At 39.1% G+C, this 21301-nt stretch overlaps 1 protein-coding gene across 5 annotated transcripts in view; it reads right to left on the bottom strand.

Moving 5' to 3' along the window:
• DZIP1 (DAZ interacting zinc finger protein 1) overlaps positions 1-21301 on the bottom strand; it is a 42180-nt gene that overhangs the window by 12956 nt on the left and 7923 nt on the right. For 4 of the 5 annotated variants that reach the window (XM_064143887.1, XM_064143891.1, XM_064143889.1 and 1 more), the window contains 9 exons: positions 21115-21199; positions 19690-19814; positions 17107-17268; positions 15712-15849; positions 14817-14879; positions 12314-12451; positions 10350-10395; positions 8800-8856; positions 1697-1756 (listed from right to left, as the gene is read on the bottom strand). In XM_064143887.1, the coding sequence (XP_063999957.1) occupies positions 1697-1756; positions 8800-8856; positions 10350-10395; positions 12314-12451; positions 14817-14879; positions 15712-15849; positions 17107-17268; positions 19690-19814; positions 21115-21199 (874 nt within the window). The remainder of the gene's footprint in view (positions 1-1696; positions 1757-8799; positions 8857-10349; positions 10396-12313; positions 12452-14816; positions 14880-15711; positions 15850-17106; positions 17269-19689; positions 19815-21114; positions 21200-21301) is intronic. The other variant, XM_064143890.1, reaches the window with a different exon arrangement.

Here is a 21301-nt window from a genome sequence, read left to right as displayed (position 1 = left end):
GCTAATTAACTTAAGCTGAATCCTCTTTGCTGGAGCCAACTACTTAAGGAACCGTTTTCTAATTCAAGAGAGATGTTGAGGTGCTGGAATGTGTCCAGAGAAGGGCAACAAAGCTGGTGAAAGGCCTGGAACACAAACCCTCTGAGGAGAGGCTGAGGGAACAGGGGGTGTTTAGCCTGGAGAAGAGGAGGCTCAGGGGGGACCTCACTGCTGTCTACAACTACCTGAAGGGACACAGGTGAGGGGTGGCCTCTTCTGCCAGGTGAGGGGTGGCCTCTTCTGCCAGGCAACCAGCAATAGAACAAGGGGACACAGACTCAAGTTGTGCCAGGGAAAGTATAGGCTGGATGTTAGAAGGAAGTTGTTGGCAGAGAGAGTGATTGGCATTGGAATGGGCTGCCCAGGGAGGTGCTGGAGTCACTGTCCCTGGAGGTGTTGAAGCAAAGCCTGGATGAGGCACTTAGTGCCATGGTCTAGTTGACTGGCTAGGGCTGGGTGCTAGGGTGGACTGGATGATCTTGGAGGTCCCTTCCAACCTGGTTGATTCTATGAATAATAATAATAATAAAGGCTAAATACTATACTGAACAGCTTTGGAGACCTAAAGTCTGGTCTACTGTCTCAGCTCCTACATAACCCTACGAAATAACATGCCAAGTCAAGACTTTTCACACTCTCCCTCACAAATGGTTGTCACTGAAAACAAAAAAATCTTGGTCTATCTTTTCAGACTGCATTCTTTCTTTCTCTTTTGTGCTGCAAGCCATGCCTTTAGGCACAGGAGGAGAATCAAAGACAATCCATCACGAGAGAAGATGGCACGCAAGAGAAATAGCAGAAAGAACGGCAAAAATGCGAGCAGTCTATTTCAGAATGTTGAGTCACTGGATTTTCCCTGGGGAAACCTCTCATTCACAGATGGTATTTAAACAATTTTATTTTCAAAACACCACCAATGCTTTGAAATTTAAACTCATTGGCTGTAAAGTTCAAGACTGATTTTGATTTTTGCACACAGTACAGCTTATGATGATATTCAGCTACTTGATGTCTCATCTAAAGTACTTTTATCCTCCAGGGATGCTTTCTGTTCTGTCATTGTAAATGTGGCCTCCAAGTTTTCCACAGATGAAGCAGAAGAGGAGCTGCCAACACTGACCTATGTCATTTCATTCAGAATTGCACTGTCTTGTCTGGAGCTGTGCTTGCTCACAGGTAGGTGTAACTTACATTACTTGCAGAAGTATCTTTGGTGCATTTACAAAAGTAGGAAGCTTTGACCTTCACCAACTTCATTCTTCTACCTGAACTCATTCTCTTGCACAGACTTTGAAAAAGGATCAAGCACACCTTGCAATAGCATCAGAACCAAAAATTTCCTAGGAAGGGGGTATTGCCCAGCAGGTATTTCCTAGTAAGGGAGTACTGCCCAGCAGGTACTTTTGCTGTTTAGCTGAAATGCCTTTAGCCATATGGAATATGCCTGCTGTAAAGAGTTAGCCAGATTTTCATAAAAACACTTTGGTAAGGAAACAGGAATATTTACAAGCACCACTAGGAAACAGGAGAGTAATACCCACCCAAATCACAGAAGCATGCTGATGTACAATGAAAAATACACTAGGTATCAAATAATACTGATTTTTTTGTTTTCTGAAACTCATGCCACTATATTTCAAGCTAAATCAACCATTACCTTTTTCCTCTTCTGAAAGCTCCTCTATGGGCTCCAGCATATGCACCAAGGGTGCCTGCTCTAATAACGAGGAAGAACAGGAACACCAGACAAACAGGACAGAAAAAGGTCAAGGTCCAGAATGGGACAGTTAGGAAACAAGAAACACACTGAAACAAATCTATGCTGGCAACTCTCCTGATTGCTGACAACCTTCTTAACAATCACAAACCTAATGCAATGTGTCTCTTCACTGCATCAGTGGCACATTTTTGTAGAGGAGACCATAACACAATAGTCAATTCAGGAGGGACTCAGCTGCCCGAGCATGGGTGTCTAGTGCTACCTCAGATATCTTAAAAGTGATATATCAGCACAGGGGCTGGCTGATGTATCACACAGCTACAGAAACATTTGTGCCCTTTTGGAATGGCATCCCAGAGGCCAGGCATCTACAATGGCACAACTATCTAGGATGAAGTAAATAAATAAATGCTGTTATTCCTTTCTTGTAAGAAACAACTGTAATATTTGTTTTTAAGTATTGTTTATGTGCAGTTTGAGGCTAAAAGTTACAAAAGGCAAGTGAAAAGGGCAGCCAGAGAAATCCTCAGAAACAGATTGAAAAAAAAATAGGTTAACTCCTTATTTCAAATAATTATGAAGTACTGAGCTCCATACATGTAAGGCACAAGAGAAATTTTATGTGTGTGTATATATATATATGATAATTTCCTTTAAGACCAACTAAAAAATCTTCAGTAACTCCAATACAGTGAGATTCAGTATTACCACATGCTTTAAAGAGATCTTGAACTGCCCTCTGCAGAAAACAGCTTCCTAGACACACTGACATTATCCTTCTATAGGCTGTCAGGTACAATGTGCTTTATATAAATGAAACCAGAGTGCAGTTTATTTACAACTTTATGGACTTCAGGTACAAGAAATGCAGGAAAATGCTTATATGTAGATTAATAAAAATGCAGGTCTTTAAAATGTTAATATTCGGCTTCCAAAAAATTATTTCACTGAAAACCAGAACCTGAGTTTCTTCCAGGGTTTATGATAAAACCAGAGATAAGCCAACTATACTTTTAACCTTGAACTACTAGCAGCATAGAAGAAAAGAATTTCTTGGCCAATATTTCAGGCCTACATCATACATATGCCCCAGGCTTCACAAGACACCTTTGGTACTACAAATGATTGTTACACTGCATGAGTAGGAGGTGAGGGAGTGACACTGCAGTAAAGATGCCTCCTCCTTGGCCCTTCTCATACAATTACATATGAACATGGATGCACTTTGGTGAGCAAACACAATGAAGTGAGCACTCAGAGCAAAGTGGCACTGTCACATCTCCAACATTCTCTATATGAGGAAGACTAAAACCAGTAGTATAAATGCTCAAGTATGGGAGCTGCTCTCTCCATGTTTTCCATACTTGTATATGCACACATTCATATATGCATATATTCATATTCCATACTTGTATGTGTACATATTTGGCCTCTCACCAGCTTTTCCAAGCAGGTTACCAGAATTAAGACTTGCTCCAGTATAACTTATACTAAATAAGAAGTTCTTAAAAAGTACTTTTTACAACATCAGAAGATGCCAACAAGATGCAAATGTCAATATATTTCATGGAAACACTTGAAAGGAAAACTCTGTGACACAAACAGGCTTCTGGTCTTTTCAGTCTCTACAGCTGTAAAATTCAACAGCAGTCAGAGTATTCCTGGGCTTCACACCATGATCTACTACTGCTGTTGGTGCTGTGGCCCTGCACCAACTAACATTCTCCAAAATAATGTTCAGGAGCAGTTTGGGATCCTTAACAAAAGCCTGTAGTGAGCCTACACTCACTGGAGTGTTGGAGAACAGAGAGAAGAACAGGTGAGATATTCTGGAGGGATTTAATGATGTAATTTAGCCGCATGGACTTAGGTCTCCAAGTTTCTTGGCTGGGCTTACTGACAGTAAACCAGTTGCTGTGTAATTGGATTTAATCTACACGTTTTACCTGTACTTTACTCAAATGCAATCTGCTTAAAGGAGCTGACTCATCTCTGCACTAGCCTTTGTCAAGTAACTTAAGAGGAAAGGCCTAGCTGTCTCCAGAACTCAGGCCTGATAAAACCTGTTCATCTGGCATAATGGTCTATGCTTCACTTCTTCAGTACACTAGTAACAGAGGAAGTTAAAAAGTTGCAAGAGCAAACCCCAAAATGTACTATTGTTACATGCAATATTGTTGTCTGTTGATGATAGAAGGTACTGCATACTAAGACATGAGGCAGTGCAACACCAACTTCTCCAACATAAGTGGGCTCTTTACACTGTACACATTCTAAGAGATTGAATGATTGTGATTAAACATCACATCAAACTCCAGGGTAGGAGATAGTGGCTTGGTTCACCACTCCTCTGGTTTACAGACAGGTGTGGAAATAATTTCCCTTAAGGATCCTTACATTTACCAGAGGTGCACTTCTAGACCTCTGATTAGACCTCCTAGTTCTTACCTTAGCTCTAAGTATTACCAAGTTTACTTTTAGGAAACATTTGACTATCCAACTAGACCTCAAATCTGTATATGGCAGTTTTTGCTAACTTCAAATCTAAAACAAAGTTGCTGATGCATACTGAAATCCTAACTACTCTGAATTCCTCTAACCTCCTCCAGTTCATCCAACCTTTTTGCCCAAAATCTCACCAAGCCACCAGCAAATATTAGCCTTAAACAAGTAACCACTACAACTTCTGACTGAAGTAGGAGTCAGTTATCTCCCTGTCAATTATCAGTCCTCAATCTAAGTTCAGCTATTTGTACGGCTCTGTTCTGCATCAACATCTTCAACATTGGGATTTGCTGGCCAGGATCTTACTCCTTGCTTTCAACCTAGCCTGAGTGTCAAACCTAGACAGACTGCTATCTTCCTTTTCATACTCCCACCTGGAAGTAAACTATTCATAGTCACTTCTCACTTCCCCAACCCCAGCTGAACACTGAAACTGTGTTCTTGCCTTACTGGAAGTGGATCCTAGGAGGACTGAAGCAAGGCAGAAGCTATGTTGTGCTTCAGCAGATCACCTGCTTTGAACTACCAATGTACTGGCAGAACTGAAAATTACATTAGTCTTGTGAATAAGATGCAGCCTCGGTCTGAACCCTGTCTTTCACTCATCTCCACTTCTTTCTTGGCTATAAAATAAGCCATAAATTTCAACTTCAAACTCAAACCTTTTCAATTAGATGATGCTGTTGCTGCCTTAAGTGATCCTTCTTAAGTCAGTCACAACTTTGTTTTTCAACCGATGCCTGTCCAACCCTAACCCAAGATCAGTGATCCCTGTAAAATCTTGGATCAGCAATACCCAGATGCCTCTGGGTGATACTGTGCAGATCACCCTGTCATGCAGTAACTTCTGCTGGCATGAACCACCTTAACTCCAAACCTTATTCACTCAGTTGTCCCCAAGGGTCCCACGCCTGACCCTAACCAAACAGTATTACTGCTAAATTCTACACCTAGCCCGGGGGCAAATTCTAGACACATCTTCCTCCAGATGTCATCAGCCAGCCTCAGTCTCAAATGTAGCCCTTCCTTTCCTGTCTGGCTCAAACATAACTAAATGTCAGTCTCCAACATCAGTCTTAAAGGAAGCTGGTTAAATTCATCTCACTGGCCTAAATCTAGCCATTAGCTATCATTAAGACCAGCAACCCTAAGATGATCTCCACAACAATATGTGTGTCACCTCACATCTTCCAAAATATCTCTTCTGCTAGATATTATGTGGAGAAGCAGGTGAAGTGTTTCAAAAGTACACATTGCCTTAATTTCTTCAGTGGATAACTATGCTACTGAAAAATTATGTGCCTAGCATGTTTTGATTAATGATTAAATACCTCTTCTAAATAATATTTGAAGGTAACTTCTAAACAGGTAGGATAGGAAAATACATTTAATAATAATGAAGAATTCAGACTGTTTGTACTTCAAAGACACTGTATATTATTTCTCTCTTCTGATCTACTAGTCTGAAAAATCCAGTATTTTGATAGTAATATTGGGAAGGTAGTCTTCTGGCCAGCATATAAAGGAAAAACCATGTGTGCTTACTGCATAAAGTGAAAGTGTTGCAATTATCTTATCTGTAGTGATCACCTATAGTAAGAACTTTCTACTTACAATAGGAAAAATGAGGATAAAATGTAAAACTTATTTGCTGTAAATTGATGTATTTCTTAAAGATGTAACCAATGTTACATCTTTACATTGGTGTATAATGATTATAGCCCTGGCTATAATCATTATACACTCCTTCAATTTATACTTAAATTTCACATCCAAAGAGGTGCCAGATTCTATCTGTGGTACCTGCAATTCTGACCATCATCTTTGAATCAATGAGCTTCATATATTTTCCTCCAAACTAATCAATGGGAAGCCATATACTGCACATAAGCAGCATAAATCTTTATTTTAAATCAATATTCTTAAAAATGATAAATTTTTAACACTTACCTGAAGCCTCTGAGTTAGGAGCCTAGTCATCTCAGACTCCTACTGTCAATGAAGAGATACAGGCAACTTCAAAGAGCAATTCAGATCTTAGTTCAGCTGAATCAGACTCTGAAGGTGCCCCTTTTCTTTGTTAACTGTCTGCTTCAACTGAATTTTCCTCAGATGCTTCAGTTATGTTTCTAATGACAGCTAGGCCTTGATTCACATCATGTTTTAAGACCGAGACACAGCTTTTAACAGGAAATATCTTTGCTTCTAACCACGGTGCTCAATTCCATCTAACATTACTGACCTAACATGGATTAAATAATGAACAAATATCAACATTCTGAGAGGAATTCAGAAACCAAAGCCTGATTTTTAAATATGATTTAAAAAAAAACCTGTTACCTTTACTTCAGTAAAGTTAGACCTTGAAAGTAAGATTTTAGTTACGTCTGCACAAAGCCCTATAGCTAGCTCAGAAACAGAGAGAAGAATCACCAGCCAGGATGGCACTGAAGGCACACTATTGACTCTTGCAAGAAATAAGTGAATAACATTTCAGATGTGCAGTGCATGTATCAGGAGGCAAAAGCTTCTAAACAACTTTAAAAAGTCTACTTAATTTCACACTAGAAAGCCTTTTCCAGAATTACTTTTTTTCAAACAGAAAAAAGGGAGATATTTTGTATACAGGCAATTGGTAAGAAAACTACAGCTCTCATGATTTCAGGAATGTTCTGTGCTAAACAAGTAAGTGTACAAAAGTTATCAGCAAGTGCTTTCATTTTCACAGTGGCGTAAGATGCAGCCATGATATCTTAATTCAGGATGCAAGCTGATCCCTTGAGGAGCCCTAAAAATGTTGGGAAAGACACTGTAACTTCTGCTAACCTTTATATCTAGAAATTAAGTAAGGTAAATGAAAAAAAAAATCCAAAGGGAAGAAAGGGGACAGACAGAAAGACCTGCAGAGATAAATAAAATAATCATCAGCAAAGGTATTTGAAGGAAATAACTTCTTTGAGGTTTCATAATAAAGCGATAGTGAATCTTTTGTGCATCAACGGCAGGAACAGCCTTTTCTATCTTGAGAAGCCTCACAAGGTGTCACAAACTTCATACTTGAAGCAGCAAGAAATGAGGGAAGATATGAATGAGCTGATTTAAACTGTCTGCATACAGAAAACACTACAGTTCACAGAACTGTTGCACTCCTCAGCACAATGCAAGTAAACGCACTAAGAAAGCAATACTTTACAAACTTGGTGCGTAAGCCCTTAGCAACAATATTCTTCATAAAATTCATTTCCTAAATGCACAGCAACAGCTAAGCTACTTGCTGTGAGATCTCTTAAGCAGAACCAGCACTGAATAGAGCAATGGAGCTGGTTTGAATGGAAAAGAATGCGACTGATACCATTACTGATAATCAGTATTTAATATATGATTACTTTTCTGCACTAAACATTTCATCCACGTAGTTTCACTTTAAAACCTTCATGCAATAAACTACTAACCTTGCATAAGTTAAAAATAAATCTATTATTCAATTAAAAAAAAACTAAATAAAATAATAACATCTATTTTGCTTTGTGCAGTAACTCTTGTCACAACTGATATTTTGAAATTGACACTGCATCAGTTTTTCATTCCTCATCAAGTTAATCAAACCTTTTCTTGTACACTGGCCCCTTTCCCCATTTGCCTTTTTACAGCTTTTTGAATTTGTTGAAAAAGAAAAGTTCTGTGCATTTTCTTACACAAATTCCCTTTCACCTCCCTCTGACTTGTTTTACAACTAAGAGAAATAACAATAAACTCCCACTACTTAATTATCTTTAAATAACTCATATTAGTAAACTAAGTTTTATCATTTAAACATTTTACTTGCTCAGAGTTGACTTTTCATTATTTTCCCACTTAAAAATTAAAATAAAGAAATAATTGTTCACAGAACACTCTCGTGGTGTGGTAATAATAGTAACAATATTCTCCATTAATTTGCCTACTGAGAAATAAAAACTACTTTCACAAAGTACAAAACAATGTCAAAAGAATTTCATCCCTTCCCAACCATTTCTCAACAATATCATGATTTCACAAATTAAATAATCACAGAACCACAGAATTATCTCTATGTATCAGCAAATATACTCTGAAAGAACTATCTAGAGGGGGTGACTGTCTATTCTTACTGTTACTTCTGCATATTTCCTTCTTGCCACTTGAAATCACATGAAAAATAAAACATTTCAAGGCTTAGAAACAAACATCTCCATGTGTTTCTCTACACAAATTCCAGTACATGCAGGTACCAGATAAGCATTTTTTGTTTTAACCAAGATTTTATTTCTTCATTTACCTTAAAGTGCTTCAATACTATACACATGCTAGGAAATAGTCTCAAATGATTTTCTTTTGGTTTTCATTTATTCTTTTCAATAGTGCATCTTCAAAATTACTCCATAGGAATTCTCAGTGCTGCTTTTCTCCCAATATTACTGCTCTTACAGCTATCATTTGACAAGTAACACATTTCAGAAGACATTGAGTTTGACTTGAAAGACCTGGATCTGGACTTGTAAAAAAAAAATACTTACCATGCATCACTGGCAGACTTGGTTTAGATTCTCCAAGATGCTCTACAGCAGTGTTCACTGCAACAACATAAAAGTAATAACTCATGTCAATGTATTCATAGAATCATAGAATCAACCAGGTTGGAAGAGACCTCCGAGATCATCCAGTCCAACCTAGCACCCAGCCTATCCAGTCATCTAGACCATGGCACTAAGTGCCTCAGCCAGGCTTTTCTTCAACACCCCCAGAGACGGTGCCTCCACCACCTCCCTGGGCAGCCCATTCCAATGCCAATCACTCTCTCTGTGAAGAACTTCCTCCTAACATCCAGCCTATACTTCTCCTGGCACAACTTGAGATTATATTATAGTAAGCAGTAAGGCTTCTTAAATGTTACAACATTTAATCATATTTGCAAATTACATCATTTTGGGCTTTATTGGGTAAACTCCCCCAAAGGAATAATTTACAAAGTAAACAGATATAAATAGGTCTCTATATATGCTTAACAGTTTTAATTCTTCCACTAACAGGAAAAGAATCTAGTAACTAAATCATCACTGAACTGGAATGTGATCATCTCTCCAGCCATGTCTGCATGCCGCTTTGTGTCCCAGGGAAAAAGCTGTGGCCCAAAACTTTTAGTCAAGTCCAGCCCCATCGAGGTTTGTATTCACCCAAAACAATCTGTTCTATCCATGCTTCCCATTAACTAGTGCAAACCCTACCCGTATCACATAGAGAGCAGAGTCTGGGAATGAATTATCACTTCAGTTCTACATTCCTCAGACCAGTTTGAGGCCTAGGAGCACATTTGCTTGTGTGCTATGGTCTTAAACTGACCTCTGCTTCAGTGTGACTGAATGTCACCAGTTATTTCCATCTGAAAAGCCATATAGCCATACTGTTGCTATGCCCTCTTCAAATTAATCTACTCCCTGTTGTTAAATTCAGTTCAAGCCAATGTCTTGCTAACAGAGCAAGACAGTTCAGCTGTCATTATCTACTGTAAAAATTCAAGTCACTGCAACTGCAGCATCAACTATGCAGGTGTTTGTGATGCAGGACTGCAACCTAAAACACCATGATCAGTTTTAACTATTTGCAATGGACTTTGGATGTTGAAGTAGTGCAGATAAAAATATAGGAGCTCTTCACATTCTTTGAGTATCTGTATCTTAACTGACAAAATCAGTTTTGTCTCCTTTAAATATCTTTCCCCTTTGAGTTTTGCAGCCCAAGGACAGTCAAGCACCAAAGAACAATTAAAATGGCACTTCATCAAGCAAAGCTAGAAGTTGTTTGTGTAACACAAAATAAAGTTGCTTTATCTCACATGTCTACTCAAGCAAGCAGCTTTGTATACTGGAAGTCCTTACTGCTGCTGAACATGAACTTTGCAAACCATGGCATAGAAACAGGTAGGAATCCTGTGAAATACAAATAGATACCCAGTACTGGTATGATTTCAATATTTAGCTACTGAAGTTGATGTTTATACGTGCATTTGTTTCAGTCAAGCTGCTGAAATCATTAACAAAATCTGATTTCTCTAACAGATTGTACTTACCATCATAAGGATTAATGCTTGTAACTGATCTTGTGGACAATTCAACCTGTAAGAGAAAAGACAGACACATGAATAGTTACAAATGTAAATACATAATATCTAGAAATGCACATTTAGTTCAAAATACCTAGTTACAGTGCTACCCTGTAACATAAATTATTGTTTATGATTTGGGGAAGAAAATATACTGCTTTTGCAGAACTCTACTGCTCGCAAACATTTCATTCATGCTGGAAGAACTCTAAGACTTGTTTCTGTTTGTTGTCTTATGTGAACTCATGCTTTGTACAACCTGTTACTACAAGCTATAAAACGAAACGAGAGGGAGCTTATGGGCTACTTCAGTACTTACTGTTTCAATACCTGATGCTCCAGCAATTCATGTTGTTTGCCAGTCTGGTGCCACTCCAGGAAAACACTTAGTTACACATCTATTTTAAATGTACAAACTGTTCTCCTGTCTGCTCTACAGCTTTGTCTATTTGACACCCAAGACATGCACTGAACAAAACTGAGGTAGCACAGAAAACAAGCTGGCTGTAGTTCAATCTAAAGAAAACAGGAAACTTGTGAATCCCATATAATTAACATGGTGCTCTGCACTCTAGTTCCCAAAAGAGAAGCTAAATTCAAACTATATAGACACATGGTCAAGGTTAACTGGAGCTGACAGAAAATACCGAACCCCGGTCCTGTTCTATTTATCAGCTTGGTTATAGTCAGTAATGCTTCAATCCATTGTCCACACAGTTTGGATTCCATAAGTGTTAGCTATTTCCAAAGCCCTTCCAGCTTCCAGGGAATGAGAATGTATATATTCACAACTATACTTAAAACCCACCAAACTCAGATCTCTCCCAAGCTATTTAACATGTGCAGTTATACAGGCTTGTTGTAAAATATCACTTTACTACAAGACCTTTGTGTAGCATTAAGTCCTCTATTGCTCCAGCTATCAAATTTGTCAAGGTGCAGAAGTAAAAGCATTTAAGCATAGGTTTAACATTAATCTCAAGGAAACAAGTGTTGATTTATAAAGAATGCACTACCTAGTAGAGGAACTGGTTGTAAAGAGCACATAATCATGCCACAGTCTAAACTTCAGACCACCCAGATCTTTACACACCAATCACCTCAAAAAAAAGTGTTTTTAAGAGAAAACAACTCATTTCCAAACAAATAAATTCATAGAATCACAGACTGTCTCAAGTTGGAAAAGACCCATAAGGATCACAGAGTCTAACTTCCTCCTCCTCACAGGGCTACTTAAAACTAAGCCATACAACTAAGAGCGCAGTCCAGAAGCTGTCTGAACTCTGACAGCTTGGTGCTGTGACCACATCCCTGGGAAGCCTGTTTCAGGATCAGCCACTCTCTCAGTGAAGAATCTTTTCCTAATGTCCAGTCTGAACTTCTTCTTACACAGCTTCATTCCACGTTCTCATGTGCTTTTACTGGTCACCATAGAGAAGAGATCAACACCTCTTTCTTCACTGTCCCACTTGAGGAATTTTAGGTTATGATGAGGTCACCTTACAGTCTTCTCATCTCCAAGCTGAACAAATCAAGTGACTTCAGTCACTTCTCTTAGATCTGGCCCTTGAGGCCTTTCACTGTCTCAATCACCCTCCTCTGGACACATTCCTAATAGCTTAATGTTCTTATACTGAGGCACCCAAAACTGCATGCAACACTCCAAGTGGGGCTGCACTAGTGTAGTGCACAGAGAGACAATCGCATCTGGATTTTCAAGCCATTCCTACTAAATTGTGTTCTAATTTCTGATTTACATTCCTGTGTTGCTCTTCCAGATCTAATCTTATTTATCAACATAGTTTCCAAAGTGTAACCAAAATAGTACAGCAATAAAACTGAGAATGTTAAATAAGCAACCAGAGACACAGCAAATGCTAGCAAAATATGTCTGCATTCTATGCTCTCTGAGAGTGCTTCACAAAACAGACCTGCTTCTTCAGAGTAATATTCAGATCACTCTGCTCTTGAAGCTTCTGCCTTAATTCTTCTGTTCTCCTCTTGTAAAAGCCTACTTTTTTGTTCAGATCTTCTCTTGATGATTTAAGCTTCTGAATTTGTGACTGCAGCTAGAAAGCAATCAGAAGAAAAGTAACTTCATATCAGTATCATATAAAATATTTTAATGCTATAAAGTTTAAACAGAGACTGTCATGCTTAAAACGTAAACTTTCTCTCATCAAAACCTTAATGTCTCCTGTGATTTCATTTGGACTTGCATTTATTACAAAACCGGTGCCTGGATCACTTTTTATTTACACAAAGAAGACTACCTCAATCTCTTTAGGAAGAAAGGGACATACACACATATTGCTGCCGAGATTGCCTAAAAGTTGCAGAAAAAGAATGCAATTTTACATGTTACAGTTACAAATATGTTACAGTTATAAAGTCAAACATTGGTATTTTAAGGACATGAAACGTGAACTGGCATAATGAACTTAAGGTATTACCTCAGAACGTAGAATAAAGAGAACAATATTTTAGGTGCACCATCTCAAAAGTCATACTTACATTACTCCTCCCTTATTCTATTCTTGGGTGTATCATTAACTTTTGGGGGAATGTTCCATGGTTCCTCCCCACTGCTTTCTTGCCAGAGGAGGAGAAGCATTGGTCAGAACACTATGATCTGCTCAGTTCTTACATGGTCACGTGGATGAAAGGAAAATGAAGAGAAAATAAGCAAGAGAAAGAAAGCAGGAAAGAGATTAAAAAGAAATGCAGACATAAAAAAAAAAGAAATCTGAGAAATAAAAGCTTTGTATAGTAAAATATATAATCTGATGCAAATTAAAATGCCATGGTGTTTTTTTCCTGGAAATGCTGAACAGATTCTGTGTTAGAAAGCACAAGACAAGCAGCAGCAGAGAAATGACAGAAAATGCTGAACAGATTCTGTGTTAGAAAGCACAAGACAAGCAGCAGCAGAGAAATGACAGAAAAGAGGGAAAAAAAAAGAGATTTGAGACACATGCCATAGGTCCATGGTAGCTAAAAGTATAGGGTAGATGAAAGCTACGTGTTGACAAGTTATATTTCAATTATCCAGCACACATATAACACAGCAAACACTGCATAACACAGTGCTCACAGAATGATCTGCAAACTCCACAAAAAGCAGAGACAGTCTCATGTGTCTGTCAGATCCTGGCTGGTGTCTGTCAGATCCTGGCTGGATGGCAGGACCCAGAGAGAATGGTGAATGGTGCCACACCCAGTTAGCAGCCAGTCACTAGTGCTGTCCTCCAGGGATCAGTGTTGCGCTCAGTCCTGCTAAATATCTTCACTGATGATCTGGATGAGGAGACTGAATCCTCCATCAGTAAGTTTGCAGAAAGCACTAAGTTGGGAGCATGTGTCGATCTGATAGAGGGTTAGAAAGGCTCTACAGAAAGACGTGGATAGGCTGGACAGATGGTCACAGTCCAACACCATGAGTTTTAACAAGTTCAAGTGCTGGGTGCTGCACTTTGGCCACAACAACCCCAAGCAGCACTACAGGCTGGGGACAGAGTGGCTGGAGAGCAGCCAGGCAGAGAGGAACCTGGGGGTACTGGTCGACAGTCAACTGAACATGAGCCAGCAATGTGCCCAGGTGGCCAAGAAGGCCAATGGCATCCTGGCCTGGATCAGGAATAGTGTGGCCAGTGGGACCAGGGAGGTCACTCTGCCCCTGTACTCAGCATTGATTAGGCCATGCCTTGAGTACTGTGTCCAGTTCTGAGCCTCTCAATTTAAGAAAGATGTTGAGGTGCTTGAACATGTCCAGAGAAGGGCAGCAAAGCTGGTGAGGGGGCTGGAGCAAAAGCCCTATGAGGAGATGCTGAGGGAGCTGGGGGTGTTTAGCCTGGAGAAGAGGCTCAGGGGAGATCTTATTGCTCTCTACAACTACCTGAAGGGAGGCTGTAGCCAAGTGGGGGTTGGTCTCTTCTCAAAGACAAACAGTGTCAGAACAAGAGGATACAGTCTCAAGCTACACCAAGGAATGTTTAGGCTGGACATTAGGAGGAAGAAGTTCTTCACAGAGAGGGTGATTTGCCATTGGAATGGGCTTCCTGGAGAAGTGGAGGAGTCACCATCCCTGAAGGAGTTTAAAAGGAGACTGGATGAGGCATTTAGTGCCATGGTTTAGTTAATTAGAAGGCTTAGGTGATAGGTTGGACTCTATGATCTCAAAGGTCTTTTCTAACCCAGTTAATTCTGTGATTCTGATTCTGTTTCTGTGATTCTTAAAGGATAAATTCAATTTCAATCCTGGCCTTATCTTATACAAGATCCCAGCATAACAGTGTGATAATAAACGCATCTAAGTGAACATACTCTTATAAACTCACTATGCAGGCTTTCTAACTCAACAGATGTATTACAGCATACCAAGAACTACTGACAGAGTCAAAACCAAGACAAAATGTCTCTTGTTAATTGGTTTACCTCAAACTTTTCTTTCTCATGTGCATTAGAAAAGGCCTTCATTCTAGATGTCCACTTATTTTCCTGCATAGAAGAAACCAATATTAATTCCTGTCAACAACACAACAAAATTCAGTTCAGAATGTGCAGCCTTATTCTTCTAAATGAAACATAAACACAGAAAATATTATTGATGATAGGAAACTTCAGTAACCCCAGATTTCAGAGGTAGAACAATCACCAGCATATCTTATACATCTGACTGTGGCTTTCTTAATCACCCTAGAAATAACCAATTTGCTACTTGATTTGTTCATATAGTGATCAAAAGTGAAGAATAGTATTTTGATACATCTGTTTAATACAAGAGTAGTATGAGCAAGGTTTTCCCCCTCAGTAATGTCATTTCAAGCTCTCACTAACAATGCATTTTATGGAACTATGATAAAAATCAGGATTTATACATAAGTCTGAATAATTTTCCTTTATGCAATCAAAAACCCTAAAGTAAAGCTCAGAGTTTTCCACATCTTTGAGCAGAAGTGACCAAAATTCTGGATGACACCAGCAGTATACAAAGACCTTGATATCCAAAGAACCATGCATTATTTCACCTTTCAATATTGTTCAAAAAAAAGTATAAAGGTGGGTTTGGGTTTTTTTGTGTGTGGTTTATTTATTTGGTGATGGGTTTTGGTTTTGGGTTTGTTTTTTTTAATAAGAACAATCTGGACATGCAGGTGAGTCTCAGAACAATACACTGACCTTGGTCTCAGCAACCCTTCTAGCTCAATTTTTCCTACAGTGGGACTTTGGATTGTCCAACAGATTTGCACTACCATCAGCATTTGCTCAGAGATATATAACAATGAAAAGAGCACAGGTAGTCTTTTAAAATCAATACATTAAAAGTTACCTGTTTTTCAAGAGCTTTAACCATGTTATGATAATCCTGAGAACTCTGAGGTTTCTCTTCTGTAAATTCTTGGCTGTCTGTCAGTGTCCCTAAATTGGATTTTTGTTGCATATTGGACTTTTGTAATTCTAACAGTTGCTAAAATGAGAGAGGAAAAACCGTGAAGACTTGAATGTATATTTTTTGTTTTCTAAAACCATCATTTAATCCAAAATTTACTTTAAATATAACTAGAGACTACATGAGGCACTTCTAACGATTTCAGCATTTTTCACATTTCATATAATCATAGAATCAACCAGGTTGGAAGAGACCTTCAAGATCATCCAGTCCAACCTAGCACCCAGCCCTAGCCAGTCACTAAGTGCCTCAGCCAGGTGTGTCTTCAACACCTTCAGGGATGGCAACTCCACCACCTCCCTGGGCAGCCCATTCCAATGCCAATCACTCTCTCTGACAACAACTTCCTCCTAACATCCAGCCTATACTTTACCTGGCACAACTTGAGACTGTGTCCCCTTGTTCTATTGCTGGTTGCCTGGCAGAAGAGGCCAATCCCCACCTGGCTACAACCTCCCTTCAGGTAGTTGTAGACAGCAATGAGGTCCCCCCTGAGCCTCCTCTTCTCCAGGCTAAACAATCTCAGCTCCCTCAGCCTCTCCTCACAGGGCTGTGTTCCAGACCTCTCACCAGCTTTGTTGCTCCTCTCTGGACACATTCCAGCACCTGAACATCTCTCTTGAACTGAGGGGCCCAGAACTGGACACAGTACTCAAGGTGTGGCCTGACCAGTGTTGAGTACAGGGGAAGAATAACCTCTGTTAATAATCAATACACAAATCTAACATAAATCTACCTTCCAAATAAACACAGGGAGTAGCAGCTACAAAATACAAGCTGCTCTGTTAATGCTGCACATACTTGTTTTCTGACCTACCTATACTTCTACAGTTCTCTTTCCAGTCAATCTTTGGAAAGCACTTCCAGATTCTCTACTGAAAACAAGCAGTTTGTGCTGTCAGGACTGTAATGAAGAGGTTAATCCCCTCCATGTCAGTTATGAAAATATTAGTTTGATGGATGCCAAAGAGACAGCAATAAGAACAATATTTACTAATCTATAAACAAGAACTCAATGGCTGAGGAGTAAGAAAAAGCTGACTTAGTTGGTGAAGGCATAATTTGTTCATCCAGATCAACGCTGTCAAAAAAAGAAGTGAAATTCTGTTAATAAAGTAACAGTAGTCAGAACTGTCTATCATTCAATCATTATTTCTAAGGTTTAATAGGAAGAACTTCTAAGGTGACTACATCACATTTGAAAAATGTGAAGTTCAACAGCATCTGCTGTAAGGGATTCATGCCTTAAAATGTTGGAGAATTTAAATCACTTACATTTTCTAATGTTGAATTTCTTGAAGACAATTCCTTAAGCTCTTTCATAAACATATCTTTCACCTTTTCTATTTCATCAGCCAATTTGTCTTTCTCCTCCTCTTTCCATTTATGAAATGACTGTAGAATTTCTTCCTCTTTTGATTTTTGCTGTTCACATTGCTGAAATTATTTTAAGAACTTTATTAGTTACTTTTTCCCCCATATACAATACTAATTCAAGTACCCAAACTACGTGTGGGAAGCAGTCACTTTCAATGAGCAACACTATGACATCAAAACCAAGAATAAATGCCAATTTCTGAAGGCTTCTGGGCTAGCAAACTAAGATTTTGCTAGCAAAACAAGCACACTTACAGAAGTCTTGGTAGTTCATTATTTTTCATTGACTAAGACATGAATGACTGTAATTGATCATCTGAAAGATCCACCTAGTTCAACACCCTGTTTTCACAGAGGCTGTAAGGGTGTCCATAGAAAAAGGACACAATGGCAAACAGACAAGCACCTTCTCCTCAGTAGTCTCCAAGCTGCCACTTTTAGGCTGAGGACTTCCACACCTTCATATATTCTTCTAAACCTAGTAAACTTCAACTCATTTCTCCTCACAGACTTTAGCAGTCCCTTTTGGCTGCTTCAGCCTTTAGCAACAGAAACATCTTTTGCCAATGAGTTCCACAGGTCTAGTACAAGTTGCAGGAAGAGCCAAGTACTTTTAAAAAAATTATTTTGGCTTTTTCTGGGTTGTTTTCCTGTTGTTTGTTGGTTTGAACCTGCTAGGTTCATTTCATGGATGCTAAGTGGTGAACTTGAAAAGTGAATGACTGATACCTATTTACCCTACTTAATCTGTGACTTCACAGACATCAGTATCTCATCTTCCATGCCTACAAAGCTGTTATAGTTTTTTCAGACTGACAACTCTTTGCATGCTCAGTCATTCTAAATATACACTGATCATCTTTGCAGGTCATCTCCATAATTCTATTTTTGGGGTGAAGGGGCTAGACAGCTGGAGATCATCTACTCCAACTGCCCTGCCAAAGCAGGTTCCCTCAATCCTCTTCATAGTCCTGTGTCAGATTCCTTCCTGTAGTTTCCTGTCCTCTTGAAGTAGGAAGCCCAGAACTTTACACAATACTCCGGTGCTGTCTCACCAGGACACAGAAGAGGGGAAGAATTACAGAATGTTAGGGGTTGGAAGGTACTTTGAAATATCACCTAGCACAACTCCTCTGTCTAATCAGGATCACCTAGAGTAGGTAACAGGAACTCATCCAGGTAGGTTTTGAATGTCTCCAGAGAAGGAGACTCCACAACCTCTCTGGGCAGCCTGTTCCAGAGCTCTGTCATCCTTATATTTACATGGACCTCCTATGCTCCAGCCTGCACCCGTTGCCCCTTATCCCATCATTGGACATCACTGAAAAGAGCCTCAAACTGCACTAAGAAGTTCTGGATATTGGGCAATATATTAAGACAAGGTTTTAACATATGTTATCAGACAGACAATGCTACTTTTCAATGTGATACAGAGCAAACTGCCAATACTAAGATCTAAAATAACCATTATATCTTGTCTCTTACACCAAGAGTTTGCTCTTTAGTGAATCGCAAAGCCCTTCTCTTAAAAAATATTCTGTCCCTGCTTCCATAGTAAATTATTTGATTGTATTTATTTAAATAGAAATTAAAAGAATACATCTTACTCATTTTATAAAGTACATATAAAGTCAATCATATTAGAAATGTTTCATCACAGAATCAGTCAGGGTTGGAAGGGACCACAAGGATTATCTGGTTCCAACCCCCCTGCCATGCCCAGGGACACCCTACCCTAGAGCAGGCTGCCCACAGTCTCAGCCAGCCTGGCCTTAAACACCTCCAGCCATGGGGCCCCAACCATCTCCCTGGGCAACCCATTCCAGCCTCTCACCACTCTCATGCTGAACAGTCTCAATCTTCACATCTCTAGCTTTACTCCATCCCTCCCGGTCCTGTCACTCCCTCATAGCCTAAAAAGTCTCTCCCCAGCTTTTCTGCAGGCCTCCTTCAGATACTGAAAGGCCACAAGAAGGTCACCTGGGAGCCTCCTCTTCTCCAGACTGAACAGCCCCAACTCTTTCAGTCTGTCCTCATAGCAGAGCTGCTCCAGCCCTCTGGTCATCCTGGTGGCCTTTCTCTGGACATGCTCCAGCACATCCACATTCTTCTTATAATGGGGGCTCCAGAACTGGATGCAGTAATCCTCAGTTTAATCATCACAAAGTACCATTACATCAAAAATGGCTTATGTTTCACCACAGCAAGGCAATTTCATCTGTTTCAACTAGACAGACTTATCTGATGAACAAGTGCTAGAAGAAATGTTCTCTTAAGTATTCAAATAAAATACACCTAAAACAAAAGGAAAAAGCAGATGTACCAAATTATGGAGGGGTGAGGGGAGATATGTTCAATGCCCAAGCACTACTGCTGCCAGGCACACAAGCTGTAGACAGATTTTTGTCCTGTTCCAGTTACAAAATGAGTGAACACAAAGTACTAATTCTTTTAACAGGTTCATCTTATTTAGCATGTTACCTTAGAAAACTGGACTGTATAAGCCTGCTGTTCAGTCTCCAACTGGGATCTGGTGAGCTGTAACTGCTCTTTCAGTTTATCAATCTCATCCTGCAGTTTGTCTGTCTTTGCTTTCCTCATTTGTTCTGTTTGAAAGAAACAGCAGATAAAAAAAATACTTGTTGCAATTGCTTGAGATGTGATACTGCAAATGTGTTGCTACAGTGTTTCAACAGCATCTTCATGAAGCGTGACTCCAATACACCACCTCCCTTCCCGCTACCGTGAGTCTCCAACAATGCTTTAAAACACATAATGTTCTCTGGACTGCTAACATTACCCTCAAAGACTGAAAAATACTGACATTACTGACATGTGAAATAGTTTAGGGAGTATTATATAACCTAATTTCAAAGGACAAATTTCAAGACGAACTCAAAAAGGGACACATGATGGGCAAAGCAAACCTCAATTGTTCCATTAGGCTGTATTTAAGTTACTGTAAGTAACTTTTGTAAGGATTCCATGTGGAATCAACTCGTTATCTGGAATGAATCAGAGGGAATGTCAGTGTAATTATACATGTTAAAATATGCAAAAATTCTAACACACTTAAAATTTGAAACACTTGATCAATTTACCAAAGTTTTACTAGCCCATCATCTGGAAATCTGAGCACAATGCAGAATATTATTTCAAACATAAGTGCATGGAGAACTTCCCTCATGTAGCCATTTCAGACTAATTCTTTATATGATAATTAGTTCAAGTGGTTCTGCAGCACCTTCTACTATCATTCTTATCAAGTGTGAAGCACACAAGAGCTTCTTTCTCATTCCAATAGATTACAGTTTCTTCAGGCATTTACTCAGACTCCTCTTATTCTTCCTGCTGTTTTATTTGCCTGGCAAGCTACAGTTCAGACCTTGCTAGATTCTTCCCAGTCTTTCTCCTCTCAGATGTTCTTTTCCAAACTTATTCCTAATCACTGCTACTTATCAACACTTGCCAGACCTTAGGAATAAATGATAAGCATGCAGCCAGTCCTTAACTGGAAGGAGAGGATACAGTGAGGAATGAAACAAATGCTTGAAGGCAGTGTTTTCCAAAATAAAGACTTTTAAATTAAGACAAAGTATATGAATTAGTGATGTAGCAACCAAGATTATCATGGATACATTATGTGAAAACATTAGTTTGAAAAGCTACTGTAAATATGGCATGACATTTTTTTTTGTTAATTCTTTTGCAGAGACTGAAACTATGTTGCTCAGTATATTCTGTCAGGGAGTTGTGTTTGCACTCACACAGATTGGTATCTTCCACCTAAAAAATGGAACATGAAAATTACTCTTCTCAGTTACACAAAAGCACAGACTGCACATCCTCACTATATTCATACTTCTAAAAACTACTTAGTTATTTTTATAACATTAAAGCACATACCAATCTGAGATTCCTCCAGATGACGCCTTTGCATGTGACTTTGTAAGAAAGAATAGTTCACAAAAGCCTTTTCACAAAACTGACACTGCAAAAACCAGATAAAAAACATTCTTGTTACTAACATCTGTTTGTTAAGTACAGCAGTTTAAGGTTACTACATTTTGCCCAGACATCAAAAGTGGGCAAC

This window comes from Pogoniulus pusillus, chromosome 5, assembly GCF_015220805.1.
Source record: "Pogoniulus pusillus isolate bPogPus1 chromosome 5, bPogPus1.pri, whole genome shotgun sequence".
Taxonomy (NCBI): Eukaryota; Metazoa; Chordata; class Aves; order Piciformes; family Lybiidae; genus Pogoniulus; species Pogoniulus pusillus.
The sequence above is the reverse complement of the archived record's forward strand: the minus strand, read 5'-3'. Positions and strand labels throughout refer to the sequence as shown.